Source organism: Erigeron canadensis, chromosome 1 (genome assembly GCF_010389155.1).
Source record: "Erigeron canadensis isolate Cc75 chromosome 1, C_canadensis_v1, whole genome shotgun sequence".
NCBI lineage: Eukaryota > Viridiplantae > Streptophyta > Magnoliopsida > Asterales > Asteraceae > Erigeron > Erigeron canadensis.
The window spans coordinates 53531266-53549022 of record NC_057761.1 but is presented as its reverse complement, the minus strand read 5'-3'; the positions used below and the strand labels follow the sequence as shown (position 1 = coordinate 53549022).

The following is a 17757-nucleotide window of genomic DNA, read 5'->3' as shown; positions in this document are numbered from 1 at the left end:
AAAACAATCCGTGCTACAAAGATTGTGGATTCTTTTGTCAGAGATTTCGTGGTAAAACATTTTCTAAAGAAATAAGACTTGCCAAAGATTCTAAATGAAATTAATAAAATTATTGATAATAACATATATCTTTTGTCGGACAAAAATCATCAGTATTGTTTCTTTATGATATATTTCCTTTATGATTATTGTTTAAAGTAACTAACGAAATAATTCGGTAAATTAAAAACAGAGATTGAAAAGAATATAAAAAAAAAAAAAAAGAAAGAGAGGATAGATACAACCCAGATTACTTCTTGAAATCGCCATTCTCGCCGTCAATTGGAATGTTGGCCGATATTACGAACCCTAATTCCGGTGATCGCCTTCCAAAACCCTAACCGGCCAAAGATGCTGCAAATAACATTGATATTAAAAACGAATTATTATTATTAATCTTTGAATACACAAAGATACTGAGATCGTTTAATCATTATTATTAATAATATATCATATCATACATTATTATTATTATTACCACATATACATATATGTATATATAATAATGAATTTCATACATATACATATTACACTGCGTGGGGTTTACGAACCAATAGGGTTTCCAAATGGAATGCGTGTGAGCTTTTCAGATTTATATATGTTGTAGGGTGAGAAATCATGTACTATAATAATTGATTTTTTTACAATTTTTTTTTGGAAAATTGAGTTATGTTAATTGCACTATTTAGTTAGAAACTAGATTTTAGACCCGTGTCCAACACTGGACACGGGGTTTACGATACGATATTATCAATATTTTTATACATTTAAGTCATAAAAGCTAACAAATTTGAAGATATATGGTTTTAAGTGTTAAAATTTTGCAAGTTGTAGTACAACAATCACAGGTTCGTCACTGTGATTATTAACTGAGACACATGATGTATTAATTTCTCTATTATAGAACTTTTTGAAACCAATTTTACTCATAATATGATATTATTATGAATTATAATTAAGAATAAAAATATAAACATACTTGTGATCGTGTACTTGACATTCAAGTATAGGTATTTGATCATGAAACATACGCATAACATGAATAGGTTTATTTTCAATCACCTGTCCTATGATAATTTGATAACAATTAGGATTGTTTTTCATATTTTTTTGACAGCAATTAGGACTCTTTATTTGATTGACAATTGTAACTTTAAACATTAATACGCAAAACTAATACATAAAAAAAGAGAAAATCATGTACCTTTTTTTATTGAGAGATAGAATGAATATTGAATTAAGTTCATATCGATTTAGATTTAGTATTTAAGTAACCCTCTGTTGTAAATCGTGTTTTGTTCTGTGATTACCCCATGTTGAAATTGACTCCTATTTTGAAATTGAGCGAAGCGATTTTATTAGTTAATAATTCATTGGGTTCTGAAATAATTTTTTATAGACAATAATTCATATGTTAAAATTATTTTAATTAATTAAATAATGGTAAATTTTAAAATATTCTTCTCAAGTTGATGGCTTAAAATAAATATGATTTTAGTATTCATGGCTTAAAAGTGTACATTATTGATGGAAAACAAAAAAGTGTAAATTAAAGAGACTTTTTCTACAAATTATTATAAATATTAATATAATAATATATTTGGATAATGATTATTATTATTTTTAATTTATAGTTAATCTAAATGATGACATAAGCGAAAGTCAATTTGATGAAATTGAGCGATTTGATTGGTTAATAAGTCATTAGTTCAACTGTCTTATAGTATATATTAAGATATATTAATAAAAAAAATAACGCTATAAAAGAAATATATTAATAAAAAAATATATTAATTGAGTTATGTTAATTGCACTATTTAGTTAGAAATAACGCTATAAAAGAAAAAAAATTCAAATTATCTAAATTTTGAAAGAAAAAAAAGTGAGACGAAAATTATGTATACTGCTCTCTTTTATCCGTTTTTTTTATTTTTCTTTTTCTATATTGTAAAAAACTTAGAAACACATCTTATATTTTGTTTTTTACTTTTATTTTGAAAAAAACTTAAGAATGTATAGTTATATCTAAGCATTGAATAAAATTATGTCTAATAAATAAGAATGTGGCGATGGACAAATCATATGGAGTAACTAAATTTTGATACGTAAAAAGATGAATGTTTATTTCAATCTACTAGCATGGTACCTGCGTATTATAGCGGATACCATGGTATAGGTCGTTAGTGTGTCTTGGTGTGTCATGGTTTCCGTATGTGTAGCCACTTCATTAACAAAACTATTGAGATAATGTATAACTACACACCAAGCCATGAACACAAAATGTATAAATGTAAACAAATCATATGGAGTAACTAAATTTTGATAAGTAAAAAGATGAATGTTTATTTCAATCTACTAGCATGGTACATGCGCATTGCAGCGGATACCATGGTATAGGTCATTAGTGTGTCTTGGTGTGTCATGGTTTCCGTATGTGTAGCCACTTCATTAACAAAACTATTGAGATAATGTATAACTACACACCAAGCCATGAACACAAAATGTATAAATGTAATATCAATATTACTACAAATATCCAAACAATATACAAATCCAACTTAAAACAACTATAGCAATTAAAACATATATGGATGGATGGTCTATTCATTCGTACACAACAGTCGTGTATCTTGAGCCACTACCTTTATTTCATAAATGTGTAGATGTCATTTCCCAATTTTAATCTTTAAAATTCAAAGTTGATAACAAAAGATACAGTCTAAATGGATAACAAATCCATTACTTAACAATTGTCAGTATTGATATATTCTGCTTAATCAGTGCAAGTAATCCAAAGACGGGAGTGTAATCTGGGCATTTGTTAATATGGTTGCACCATGAGAATTCGTCATTTGGCATAATGTACTGTTAGACAGCCACGGGAAACTTCTACAAATCCTGATTCAGTCACATCCATGAACATTGTTAGTCAAATGGGTCGACTGGACAAACAGTCAAACACTTAGTTTGTTATTTGCCTAGGCAAGAAAGATGGAAATTACCTATCACCGACAGCAAATGGTTAATCTTTACTCTATTTATGGTGTAAGAAAACATATGACTGGGAAAAATATAGCACTAATAATGTTATGAAAGCTTTTGAATCAAATGAAATCAGATCTTCATTGTTTAATGTTTATAGCAAAAATGACCTGTATCAACGAAAAGTGCTTTTAACCTATTACCAGGAATGGCAAAGTTGGGTTAATCTCCACTCCATTTCTATAATGTCATATGACATATTACACACCTAACTAATTTAATGTTATCACATCTCGTGTGAGAGTCGTTGCAACGTGCGGGTATTAGGCTAGTTATTCTATATATCAACATTGTTATATCAAAATTAATACAAAGTTGAATGCCTTTGTTTTCAGCAATACCAGTCATATTATCTGCCGCCTTGTGTTTCCATATCATGCCATATCTATGTCAAAAAAATTTGCATCAGATCTTACATATTAATCACAGATAACTAATGAGCAAAACATATGTAAGCAATTCTCATTTCACATGTGATATGGATATACTTGAAAATTAATTCATATACTTAGCCATCTTAATTTTTGATATTTTACTATTTTACATACAATTTAATATGTAAAGAAAGAAGGTATATTCTAAATATGAAGAAACGAAATAGAGCCCAACGAAATATGAAGAATATTGAATGTTATCAATAATCATTGGGGCAATTGGATAGCCCATTGGTGTAACAACTTCTTTCAAGAAATCTTCCTTTGCAGTTTCCATGTTGCACAAAGTGTTTGATATATTGCTTTAAGAAAGAAAAATTCAAACTATCAAAAGATTTCTTTCAAGAATAAATTATATGAAAAACTTGAAAATTTTATACTTTTAATTGCCTGTTTTTTCTCGGCCATAAATTGATTCAATATAAAAAAGGGGAGATTACAAAGCACCGATGGATATAAATCGATTGAATAGAAAAAAAGAGGCGATTACAAACCACCAATGAAGATATAATGGAATTGCCAATGGATAAAGATATGATTAAATACAAATGGATGGTGGTTGTAATTAGAGTGTGGAGTTGATTAAATACAAATAGACGAAAATGGTGATGCCCGACGATAATAGGCTCTGAATCCATGACGAAGAGAAACATGAAGATAATTGGAAGCCGATGGCTTCAGATGGCGGCGTTTGGAGGCATGGAGGAAAAGGGAACAGTAAGAGAGAGAAAATAATAGGCAACACGAGAGGCAGGGTGGGGTGGGTTAGGTTTAAGTTTGACGTGTTTTGATTGGGGGTATTTTAGACATTTTTCATTGAGTAATTTTCAACAAGGGTCTATATTTTTTAATAAAGAGTATAGATATCTTTTATCAAATGATAAGACTAGTATTTATGGCATGTGACGAGCTTTAAGTTTATAATTTATAGGGTTTGATACATCACATACTATTTTTGTATCCTACACATGATCGTATTGTGTCAAAATTTACATGTAAACAAGTTAAATAGTTAATGAAGAAACAAAACATTGGTGAGAAATTAAAATTCTATTTACACACAACATATTTTTTCATGTGTAATATTTAATTCATTTAATGAAACACACTTATGGATGTTTTAAAATGAACTAGACTCATATGGATGTTTTAAAATGAAAAGAAAAAAGCACACTTAGACAAGTATCACTTGAAATTTGTTGTTAACATACTTAAAAAAATTAAGGTAAAATACTTGCTTAACATTTTTTCATGTGCAATATTTAATTCATTTAATGAAACACACTTATGGATGTTTTAAAATGAACTAGACTCATATGAATGTTTTAAAATGAAAAGAAAAAAACACACTTTAACAAGTATCACTTGAAATTTGTTGTTAACATACTTAAAAAAATTAAGGTAAAATACTTGCTTAACAACTTTATTGATTTTGTAACTTGAGTTATAGCATTTTTTTCTCTCAACCATGTATCGTGTGGTAACTAACCTAATGATATATATGATGTATTTATCGAAATTTTATGATCTGCGTGATTTTTCTTGAAGTTAAAAGTAAATATGAATATAAGAAAAATAAATATCAAACAAAACTATTGTTATTATCAAATGATGGTGATAAATTACAATAAACTTTTGTCATATACAACAAATATAAGCATGTTGTTGCATACTGAACAATTAAACTCATAGCTATTGTATATGATAATGATATAAAATATGTTATGAATGTATAATTATATCAAGATATAAAAAATTTATTTTAAAATATGTTATGTATTGAAAGATGTACATGACTTTAGATAAAACTCTTTGGATTTGAGGAAATACAATCCAGATAAAACTTTTATTTGACATGATTAACCCGCTTAGGGTATTTCCTATAATAAAAAAAAAAAAACACGAAAGATTTGTATTAATTGAATAACCTAAACAACATACGAGTAATATATACATAGAGTCAAATGGGTAGTATGGTCTTTTCGTTGTATCCTACCCTTACTTGTAATTTTCTTCCCCCACCTATAAATACCACTCCTTATTTCCGGGTTATTGATTCATTTTCTCGGGTCATTTCTAGGGTTTATCAAATTGGGATCTCCAGCTCCCCCAAATTCAAATTCCACGGTAAGCTTCAACATCCAATTGTTATTATCTCTCACACATACATATATACATACATATATATATATACGTATCTGTGTGTATTATTAGAGATTTATAGGGTTTCAAATGACTTGAATTATATTATCAAAAAACAATTAATGGTACTATAATTTGAATATGAGCCATGGAGGTGAAATCCAGTTGGATACATCAAAAAACCGAGCTGCTTCAGATGAATTCGGTAGAGCTATAGCAAAAGTAGCCGTGACCCAGATATGCGAACGTGTCGGTTTTCATAGTTTTAACGATTCTGTTCTAGATGCCCTTGCAGATATTGCCATTAGGTATGTTAAGGATTTAGGGAAAACCGCAAAGTTTTATGCGAATGTAGCTAATAGAACAGAATGTAATGTTTTTGATGTAATTCAATGTTTGGAGGATATGGGTTGTTCGGTTGGGTTTCCTGGTGGCTCTGAAAGGTGTGATAGTTTGGTTAGGTCGGGTGCGGTTAAGGAAATTATAGAGTATGTTGAAGTAAGCGATGAATTTCCGTTTGCTCAGCCTGTTGCGAGTTTTCCTGTTGTTAGAGATATAAAGTTGATGCCGAGTTTTGCGCAGATGGGGGAGGTGCCAGAGTTTAAACATGTGCCGGAATGGTTACCAGCGTTTCCAGATGCGCATACTTATATACATACGCCTGTTTGGAATGAGAGGAAGTTGGATCCTAGGTCGGATAAAATTGAGCTTGCTAGACAGAGAAGGAAAGCAGAAAGCTCGTTGTTGAATCTGCACAAACGGTTATTGTCTAGTGGTTCAGGTGAAACTTCTTTAATCGAGGTTGGTAATGGGAGTAAAAAGAGTCGGCTGATTGAGGGAGACTCAAGTTTAGTTGTCTTGTCGAGTGACCAACGTGTGAATGAATCCAATGGGGAAAAACGTGTTCCTTTAGTTGAGATGTTTGCACCTGTAGTACAAGCTTTGAATGGACAGGTTTCTGAGTCAGGAGACAATGGAGAAAGAGATTTTCCAGATAAAAGGCCTGCAGTTCGTTTGCATTTCAATTATGGTAGGAAAATGATTGGTGATTCGTTGAATTTGAGACTATGGAATAGGGGCACGGGAAGGATTTCGTCTTGGTTTGGACGTGATGATGTTATGGATGATAAGAAGAGGAGAGCTGAGTATATTCTCAGACAATCCATGGAGAACCGGCTCGACCTCTCTCAGCTGTAGATGATTTTACTGAATTGCCCATTGATGACACACATACCATCTAACTTATTTCAGAAAGGAAAAATCTTCACTGAAATCTAGACCCATTTAGGTACTCTGTGTGAATCTTATACCCCGTAGTTAGTAGTTTCTCATAGTTCCAACCTTCAAATTGCATCCAGATTTTTGTATTGTAGTTTGATCTTGCAAAGAAATCATTTTTAACAATTGAATGAGTTGTTTCTGTTCAGGTTTTGTTTGGAGGAAGACACGTTTTATGTGACTATCTTGTTGTCTATTTGAATTATGTTGTTGTGAAGTATAAGGATTTTAGTGGAAACTTCCACAATTTAATAAAGGCAAATTTTCTATGCATTAAACTTCTCATAGCAATGTCTAATTGTGTAACTTTGTCTCTTCATGTGGAGTTCACTTCATTGATTACTTGATTTGCATGTCTGGCACTAAACTAAATGTATAGTGTATAGCTGCATTAAGACCTTGACTATTTTTGATGACATTACTCTACACAATTGCACAACCACACAATTATACTGTATTGCTCAAAATTGTTGTGAAGCTTAATGGATATCTATAACTATACAAGTGATATGGTGAGATGCATATTGGTAATTTTAGTTGTGCCACTGCTTGTTTGACTATTGACAGCACCGAGTAATTTCGAATAGCCATTGTTCTGCAATACTATTATTTAAAGTCGACAAGCTCAACTCATTTACGTATGAGTGGATCAATTTGGGTTATAGTATCCTAATCCTAACTGATCAGGTGGTCAAAACCAGAAAGTTAGCTTAAAGGGAAAAGGGTCGAATGGCTTGAAAGTTACCTAATGTTTATAATACTTAACAATTGCCTAAATTTGTTACTTTAAATGAACTAGACTGGAGTATTATTTTTGTGAGAATTACTCGTAGTTTAGTATTCATATTTAATTTAATGGATTAACATGGTAAGAAACTAAGAATGGACAAAAGAATATTTGCTTGTACACCCAGTATGACCTGACCCATTTTTTTTGTGTGTGAATGGAAACTGTACTAAGAACTTGTTTTGTCTCATTAGCAGACACCTGAATTGCCCATTTTTACCGCCTTTACTAGCTCCTATCAACTCAGGACGAACATGAACCACGTTAGATTGGCTTCTACTCTCTTCTAAAGCCTCCATGACTTAATAAAAAGGGCTGGGGATCAATAAAAAGTGCACTGGAGGTCAATATATATCTAGAGCCAGGGCCAGTCGTAGTATTGGTGGCAGTGTACCTACCTGGAATCACGTGTTAAAGATGGTTTCACCTGGTTATAAGTACACCTGGCAATCTTGGCCTAAATGAGTTATAGTGGGTGGTAATGGATAATTTATTAGAATCGTTAGCCAATTTTGTTGCATCTAAATATTTAAAATGCGGTTTGTAATTTCGGGAAAAATGACACTGAAATTAAAGGGGAACACGACTGAAACCTAGAAAATTGTTCATATGGACTATGGAATTAAATGGATCGCACATCCAAATCATCTTCATATCTTTTGAATTTTGAATCATAGACTATGGAATAGCAAGGGGTCAACCTGACCCAAATTGGTCCAACCCGTCTGGCCTTTGACCCTCTTCTCGCGTTTGACCTGTTACCCAATGTGACCCAACCCACCCATATTGCCACTCTAGTTGTAAGGATCACATGGAGATTTTGGTGGATAGAATACCCATTAGGATAACTGCTGCTTAATATGGCCTGCATCTAAGCAGCTAGTTGTGACCCGTCATTTTTTTTTCTCAAAAGATGAAGCAACTTGTATGCGTAGATCATGGGGAGCTAAGATCATGAGGCGAACTAACATGCTATTTAAGCCAACAATCATTTTATATGAACAAGTCTGAAAATAAGTATCTGAACCATGTAGGATATATACATAGTTATGAAATTCTTTGAACACATAAAACCCTAAGAGTAACAATGTGACCGCCTTCTGTTACAACACATTTCTTAAGATGTGAAAAACTTTTAAGAAACAACACATAGAACAGGATTTATTTTATAATGTGAGATCATGTTATATCGCCATGAAAGTAGTAATAGTGTAGTACTTTTAAAAAAGTATCATAGTACATCCATGTTATATTTTTTTAAGATATATGTCTTTATGAAAGGCTGATCATAGGGATCAAAGGAAAGCAGCAGAAGATGATGAAATGACCTACCATCTGTATAGTCCATGAAAATTCTCAATACTTTTATGAGGTTATGTGATAATGCCTACATCAAGGTAATTTTTTTTCCCTCTCCTATAAATTAGCGATATCATTGTTCCTCTAAAAAAATCTGTGGTAATTGCTGGAATGAATGTCTTGATTATTGATACTACCTACCAGGATATATAGGCAAAAATTAAACAAATATACACCGTTAGCATTAGTATTACAGTTGCTGATTAGAGGACAAGAGGTGTCAAGCAACAACCAGAATATTGAAGTTGACGAAAATCAAAATTTTTACAACTTGTGAAGGGAAGATGACCAAATATTAGTATCGCAATTAATTCAGGTCACTTTTTAATTGCACTACATCTTAGTTTTAATATCCAAATCAACCTTCATTTCTTTCATATGGTCAACCACTGATACACGGTTCATGGCATAAAAAAAATCCTAATTAATTAGGCATTTACTTGTAAAGTCACTAGCATTCCCATCTATAGCTTTCCGAAACATGTCTCAAGGCAATGAGAGAATGAGACTTAAATCATGCGTATAATCGATCTTTATAGAACAGTGATTTAAAAAATCTACATAAGACTACCTGTATACATACATGGACATGGTCACTACGAAGTCCCTGGTCTAGGCGACAAATTCAAACATTTTGGAAGTCGGATATTTTATTATTTTTACTTGACATATGAAAAGAACAATACATATCAAAAATCTACTATAGATTAAAGGATTAATAGGAAACATGGCATTATTAAAAAGTGCTATGTGTCGTTAATCCCTGCACAGAATTCTAACTCCATAATTGCTCACTGTTCATCTCAAAAATAATTTATCAAGATAGCAATGTAATGATCAACCCTGAAAGAACTAATTATGCATAAGGCAGAATTCAAATCTTTTCAATATCAAAACAACTTTCAAGCGACAGTTTGTCTAACACACTAGTATACAAAAATCCAATATGGGTGCTTCTAAGATCCCATGGAGTGGAAGCCACACAGCTACAAGCGATGGATCCCATCAATGTAAAAGGTGCCCTTTCAGTTGAGCTTCAAGCCAATTTCTGTAGGGAACGCCTTTCCACGATGATTGAAAATCATAAAGTTCATATTGGAAGGTAGAGACACCACTCTGCATTCCAAATGATTACAAGTTAGCAACCTCAAATTCTACATTTAAAACTAAAAAACAGGAACACACGTATAAGTGCAATTCCTTTATCAGAAGGCATATTCTAGATATTATTTAACATTAGAAGTGGCAAAATGCACATGTATTTGTGATTTTACGACTCAAACAGGTCTCAAACTCATGATTACATGCCAAGATGGGTTATTTTTTAGCATGCCCAGCAGAAATATATTATGTCCATACCAATGTTCTTTTTCTAGAGAATTTGATTTAGAAGGTTTATGTATTAAAGTTGCACTTTGAAGACTTTTGAAATGTTTCCTTTTGATCGAATTTTCACACTTACCCAGTTACTCATTGGAGATATAACTATATAACTGGTCATGAACATTAAAAGGGATTGCTCTTTGCGAATTTTGACATACCGCCAATTGGGATTAACACGAATCGACCCATCTAACTAGGTCGATTTGCCACCTCTATCTAGCATGTTCTTTACATTTCTAAATGTTTACATACAGTGAATCATTTAAAGCTTTACAAAAATCTTTAAATTGGAAGTTCACATCCATAAAGCACAGAACTAGATCAAAAGGAGTGTCTTCTTTGTAAATTAACTTAATTAAATAGTAGATCAAACTTTGGTACGTGCGCAGACTTTGAGAAATGTCACCAGCAATATCTAATTAGTCTGCAGTGGAGAATATGATTTGTGTTTTCATGTCATCAACGGCATGTAACTCAGACGTGAAATGAGAAATTTATATGGTGTGTTTCAAATTTTCAATTTGCATATTGAAATTGGTAATCTGATTATTGCGACTTGTATGCCTATTCAACTTCTCATGTTTTGATAAGCACATGCTGCTTGTTTGACTAATTCTGATTATACAGAGCTACAGGGGAAAAAATAATATTCATTTGTGGAAGATCAATTTCATATCAACTACAATAAAACAACTTACCTAATTAACTCTTTCTTTTTTCTTTCCTCAAATTACGAAAACCTGTTATTTTGAGACACGTCTCATAAGACATCACATTTTTTTACGAGAACATCATTTTGTATCATCTTTGAAGCTGAATGTTCCTATGAGTCTATGACTATACCATGTCAATATCACTTCAATTGTATCAAACTTTTAGTGTTCCTACGAATACACGATCATATAACTAAGCATTGTTCTCCAGTTCCATCGACCACAAGACAAGTTATTGACACATGAATTATTCGTAAAAACTAAGAACCTGCAAGCTATAACTAATTACTAAACTTACACATCACAATTCAAACCAAACACCGGTTTTATATGCATGATACGGAAAAAGTACCTATTCTCATCTGAATCTGGAAGGATTGACCGGAAATTTCCCGGAACGGTTAGTCCAGCAAACAAACTCAAAATCAATACTAATATCAACTCAACCATCACCTGCATATATATACACACACAGAATAAAATTCACATATAAATAAATATAAATATACATATATAAAAATATATAAAATCAGAGAGATACAAATAGAAATTACTTCATAAGGAGGTCCAGTGAACTCATCTTCAGTGATCTTAAGCAAAGCCCTATCTGATTACATTAAATTAGAAATAATTAAATAGATAGTTAGGTTTTAATAGTTTTAAAAAAATGAAACTGAAATCAGAAAGTTAGTTACATTGAATTGTAGAGTAAGCGGCGTGAAAAAGCATTAGAAGGGCGATTACGCCGACAGCGAAGCTCATACTCGTCTTCATTGAATCGATCGCCGGCAATATACGGATATCGGGTTTTCCGATTTGTATTTTTTTTTTTTTGTAAATCTGTTCTATTTACTCGAATATAAAAGTAAAAATTGATTGGATGCTTTATTTAGTAAGAAGAAGTGATGGTGAGTTTGGTCCCTGAACTTATTAAGTTGTCACTTTTGGCCCTTGAGAAATGAGAAGAATGTTGTTTGGGAAGTCGTTAGTCGTTGCAAATTTTAGCCCAAAAACTAACTCATGGAACCAATGTCCAACAACTAATATTAAACCAAAAATACTTCTTAAAAAGTGCTCTTGAATATTAGACTTGCGAGATTAAAAAAGTTTTAATACTTACAAGCATTTATGCTCTCTTTATTTCAATTTGAAACATATCTAATATATTGTAGATTATTTTTGATGGACATTGAAAAGAAAAGCATACCCATCTACGTTATAATCTCATTGTAATGAAAAATGCAAGTTAAGTTTTACACCATTTAAAATCACTACATTCAAGGTTATTTATCCTTAAAAATACAAGTAATAGTGCCCGCGCATCGCAGCGGTGAGATGGTGGGGTGATAGGTTAAGTCATAGAGTATGATAGCCAAATGTCTTAGCCGTACGGGCTCCGCTCTCGGATTTAAAAACTCGTCAAAAGTATATCAAATGATATCTCTAATGAAAGAGCATAAAATTTTAAGAACACCCATACAAATTTTATAATTTATCGATATACGGTTTTTGAGATAAAAGATTTTGAACGAATTAGAGGTATAAAATGATTTATGGATGAGAGTGAAAAAAATGAGTGGTAAGATTTGAGGAGAGAGAAGAAAATGAATGATTGAGATTTAAGAATATTATAGGTTTATTAGGTAGAGATGTTTAAATTAGTGAATAAAAAAGAAGAGTATATTAGGTATATCAAATCCTTAATTGAGATTTTAAAAAATGGCAAAATGCTTTATAAGATAGTATTAGATATATGTTGTTATACCATTGACAAATATGCTTTTGTGGCGGGTCTTTCTTTTTTTTACAAAGTTTGAGCAAACAAGGTAAATGACAACTAAGGACTATTTCCAATGCATACTCTAAAATCATCAAAAATTTCGTATTTGGAAGTTTGGAGTATCATATATTTTAACCTTTTTCTAAACTTTGATCCTTGGAGAAATTTTTTAAAAGAGCTAATATTTCCTCCAAATTTGGAGTATCAGTGTATTACTATTTATCTTTAAAAAAATAATTTACTTTCAGTCTTTCATTATGAATATACACGATTGGTGCTCTAATGACCCTTCCACTTGTCAATATCGATATAAAGTTTCACATGATTACGCCTAGGCCTGGCAAAATGGGCAGGTTGGGCGGGTTTGGGTAACGGGTCAAAACGGGTGCGGGTTGGAGCGGGTGTGGGTCTAAGCGGATCATTTTACGAATGCGGGTCAAAACAGGTTAGGCGTGAGTCGAGTGCGGGTTGACCCACATTTTTTCAAACCAAAAGCTAAAAATGTGGCTAAAATGCATATATAATAATTTAGTAAATTTTGTGTACATTGCTCTGGTGCAAGTTTTATTTATGTTAAATAGTTTATAGTTTATATTCTGTCTATATCCACATGGTATAACAAGCAAGAAATATATTTAAGTTTGATAAATACACAATTACATATTTATAATTTAAAGAAATAAATTATTACACCGGACTCTGAAACAATGATGCATCACAACATGCATTTGCTCTCATTGTTCCACGCGTTTAATTTGTATGTATGTGTGTCACTAAATTAACTAAATTAATTACTTTTCAAAAGAATTATCTGTTTATAATCATAGTAAATGTTATGTTTATTGCTTATTTATAATTTATACGAAGTAATCTCTAAAATCTAGGGTATATATAATACTCGTATAATTTATTGGTATATAAATAAAAATATAATTTGTTGTTATATATAATATAATAAATAACAATAAAAGTTAAAAATCAAGTTGCATAAAAATTCATCACTGTGTGTTACCATTTAGACCCGCTTTGAATTTAAGAAAAAGATTCCCGTATGCTTACCTTTGATATACCCAAACTTATCTAGAAGTTCTAATTTATTATCCAAATAAACCCGTTTTTTATGATTTGGGTAATTATTGACAGGTATAATTACGCCCTTTATTCCACCATTGACGAGATAACTTATCTAGAAGTAGAAAAAGGCATATCGATCATAGGTCAAGAAATTGCGCTTTAGCCTTTTTACTAAAATGTGGTTCGCCTGCTAATTAACAATTATTTTTCGATTTTCGGTATTATTCCGAGGCCAAAATGAATATCCTTCCCCATGTATGTTGTCTTCGATCGAAAACTACACATAATCCTTATTGTAATATTAGCAGCTAAGGTAATTAGTTTAGTTATTAGTTAATGCAATATGAGTTTATCTATAATTTAATTACTTCATACGTAAGCAAATATGACCATGGTGATATATAAAGCACGAGTAGTATTAATTTACATATATAAAATAAGGGGAAGGGAATATGAGGCTGTTAAGCACCCAAGTTGGGTGAAAAACCCTCACATACATTTTTTTAAAAGGTAAAAATCATGGGGGGCCATGTATTTATTTAAAATATTAAAATATTAGTATGTGAAGGGTTTTTCACCCAACTTGGGTGCATAACAGCCTCATACTCACTTTCCCATAAAATAAAATAAAATGAAATCTGATATGGATAACAACATACGAAGTATCTAATTTAACATAATTATATATTAGTTAATTAAATATAAGATTAAGATATACAATTATATTCAAATACAAATACAAAGTGTGGGTTATGATGGATTACTATATACTTATCTTTAATCCACACCTTATTATAGGGTCCTTAGTATAAATAAAATAAATTCGAAGAGTCAAAGTCGTTTCAAACTATTTCAACATACACTACAGAATTACTCAATTCTTCTTCTTCTTCAATTCAATTCTTGATTTTTTTTTCTTCTGCCATGGATTCTTCTGTTGCTAACAATGACGAAGAATCGAGAAAACGCAAGGCGTTTAGTGGTAATGACGATACGCTAACGACAACCGATCATGATGGTGGGGAGGTTAACAACAACAACAATGACTGTTCGGGTGGTAGTTCTTCTTTATGCTGTACGTGCATTCACTGTCATTGTGGATGTCATAATAATGATGCGATTACGACGACAATGGCGATGGTGGATGACGACGCTGCTTATCTTGATTCACTTCCAACCGGTTACCGATTCAATCCAACGGATAAAGAACTTATTAAAGACTATCTTTTGAGGAAGATCATGAACAAGAACCTTCCCAAGAACAAGATTAATGAAGCTGATATATATGGAGTTCATCACCCAAAGGATATTGTAGGTACGTACAGCAGTATATATATAAGTGTCCTGTATTCCTCTGGCCCAAATTCTGACCAACCCAAATTTAACTTGACCCTCTTGTAAAATCTAATGCATTGTAAATTTAATTTAGTCAAACTTCTTTTGGTAAACTCAATCATGTGAAGTTGCAGTAATAGTTATATTGCATAGCCAGTTTCTTGGTAAAAAGTTAAACAAAATATTACCAAGATGCACAATATTCTTATAATGCCCAGAAAAAAAAAAGTCAAATCAATCAGGTATACAAGCTTTTTAAGTCAAATATCTTGATTTTATCTACTTCGTGTATAACAGAAATTTATTGTGACTGGGTTGTTTGGATTTCTGGGTTGGTGAATGATCCAGCACACACAAAAATCATTTAGAGACTTTATGTTAGTTGTTTGATTCAGAAGCTAAGAGTTTTGGTCCAAACTGAATGATAATATTTGACCAAAAAAATTTTGGTCATACTTGATATTGTGTAGAACAAACTCATTTGTTATAGAGATCATTGTCATTGTACGCACTAATTTGACGCAAGTTCTTCATAAACAGGGAATTACTTGCAAGCTGTAGAAGGTGAGTGGTACTTTTTCACGTCAAGAAACAGGAAGTATCCCAATGGTAAGCGACCAAAACGAAAAGCTGGTTGTGGTTATTGGAAAGCCACGGGTCCTGATACTGTTATTAACCACAACGGGACTAAAATTGGTGGGAAGAAGTCATTGGTTTATCATGAAGGGAATCCACCTAAAGGGACTAAAACGGATTGGATGATGCATGAATACGTGGTCGAGGGTTATGAAAGACAACGTGTTGATATGAACGACATGAAGGTCCTGAATCCTATCTTCTTTATTTGCCTTATAACGAATGTTTATGTCTTCTATATGTGTTGATGTAACCTGATTAATGATTATTATTGTTATTATTTTCTTTTTGCAGCTTGATGATTATGTTCTTTGTAGAATCTATGTTAATAAGAAACGTGGTAATAAGATAGCAGATGAAGTTGATAGCGACCGGTGTGTCGCCTCTAGAGATCAAGATGAGAAACTCACGACTGATCTTCAGGTCATAACTGGGCAAGCTCATGCTCATTTGCAGCCAAATCAAGATTCAAGTCTCGGTAGTTTACAGGTGGACAACAACACGGCTGCTCAACATTCCAATCAGAACTGGTATGATGATTCTCTTCATTATGCTGAACACAATATGCCAATCACGGGTTCTGATCAACACATGAGTTCTAGTGTTGGAAATGGAGTCAACGAAACAGAAAGGCACAATATGTTTCCTAATCAACAGGCTTGTCCTACCATTCTTCAAGTTGAAAACAATGTGGTTGTGCAAAATTATCAAGATATGAGTTCCCTTTATGGCCTAATGACATCCAACGTGTGGCCCTCTTACTCTGTCCAAATGAGGATGCCTCCATCAATGAACCATTCTTCTTTAACAAGATTTAATCAGAAATACGCAATGTCAAATCCTCCTCATTTACCAACAACACCAGGACGCTCACCTCCCCTTCCGCCACGCATTGTGAATACTCCACATGGGCATGGACATCCAGGGATGTATTGGTCGGGTCTGAATTCCAATCCACAAACACCACATACAATGCTAACTGCAGCTTTCCAAGAAGGCAATCATTGTGACAGGCCTGTACCTGTAAATAAAAACATCGAACTCATGTACACTACCCAAGATGACACTGGTGGTCTTCTTCATGATAATCATAATGGGCTAGTGTTTGATGGACATGAACAATAAGAAGATGCAAATGATCAATCAAAGAAACATGGAAGGCCAACGGTCGAAGACTCGTGGAACTTCAAATGATTTGTCCCCATTATGTTTTACTTACATAGATTGGATTTGTATTTTTCATTTTTGCTTCTTATGAACTATAGCTTAACTGTTTTGTGTGTTAACTAGTCGAATCTCTAATTGTTTTAGCATTAACATCTAATCCAATTAATATGAATACATGGTTTACATGCAATAATATTCCTGAAGTAATATCTGTATAGGAGCTTTCTCTCTTTTTTCTTTCATCCCTCTCTTCACAATATACATCCGACCTCCTCTGCACCTGCCTTTGATGAGATTGAGTATTGCTTTTGCTGTTGTTTTTCGAATCCCTTTATCCCTCTCAAGTAATCTAAGTGCTACAATGATCATCACAAAATGCTGATCATTCAATTGAGCGATGAGTAATTAGTCTAGAAAGTTAGTAAAGAGTATTAACCATAACAAGTATTACCAATGAACAATTAGTTGCTAACATTAGAACCTACATTTGCTTATTTCATTTTTCAGAAGTAAAAGCGTTGCTATTTAATCCATAAACTAGAGGTTGGAAAGTGGATGGGTCAGGTAATGGGTCAAACAGTCCGGTTA

General features: G+C 32.3%; 2 protein-coding genes across 2 annotated transcripts; one reads left to right on the top strand and one right to left on the bottom strand.

Moving 5' to 3' along the window:
* The first annotated feature begins 5592 nt into the window (after positions 1-5592).
* LOC122584715 (transcription initiation factor TFIID subunit 8-like) lies at positions 5593-7208 on the top strand. The gene has a single exon (XM_043756762.1). The coding sequence runs from the start codon at positions 5799-5801 to the stop codon at positions 6852-6854; it is 1056 nt and encodes a 351-aa protein (XP_043612697.1). The 5' UTR covers positions 5593-5798; the 3' UTR covers positions 6855-7208.
* A 2704-nt stretch (positions 7209-9912) lies between these two features.
* LOC122583512 (membrane magnesium transporter) lies at positions 9913-12030 on the bottom strand. Its single transcript, XM_043755910.1, has 4 exons — positions 11873-12030; positions 11732-11784; positions 11530-11630; positions 9913-10197 (listed from the first exon to the last, which is right to left on the bottom strand). Exons 1-4 carry the CDS (start codon positions 11949-11951, stop codon positions 10107-10109), a joined length of 324 nt encoding a protein of 107 aa, XP_043611845.1. The 5' UTR covers positions 11952-12030; the 3' UTR covers positions 9913-10106.
* Between the last annotated feature and the right edge of the window lie 5727 nt (positions 12031-17757).

Excerpts from the sequence above, each read along its gene's own strand:
- LOC122583512 (XM_043755910.1), bottom strand. The coding sequence starts at position 11,951 with ATGAAGACGAGTATGAGCTTCGCTGTCGGCGTAATCGCCCTTCTAATG. Across the intron at positions 11,631-11,731 it reads TCACTGGACCTCCTTATGAA|GTGATGGTTGAGTTGATATT; the intron begins GTAATTTCTATT and ends ATATATATGCAG. Across the intron at positions 10,198-11,529 it reads CCAGATTCAGATGAGAATAG|AGTGGTGTCTCTACCTTCCA; the intron begins GTACTTTTTCCG and ends TTTGGAATGCAG.
- LOC122584715 (XM_043756762.1), top strand. The coding sequence starts at position 5,799 with ATGAGCCATGGAGGTGAAATCCAGTTGGATACATCAAAAAACCGAGCT.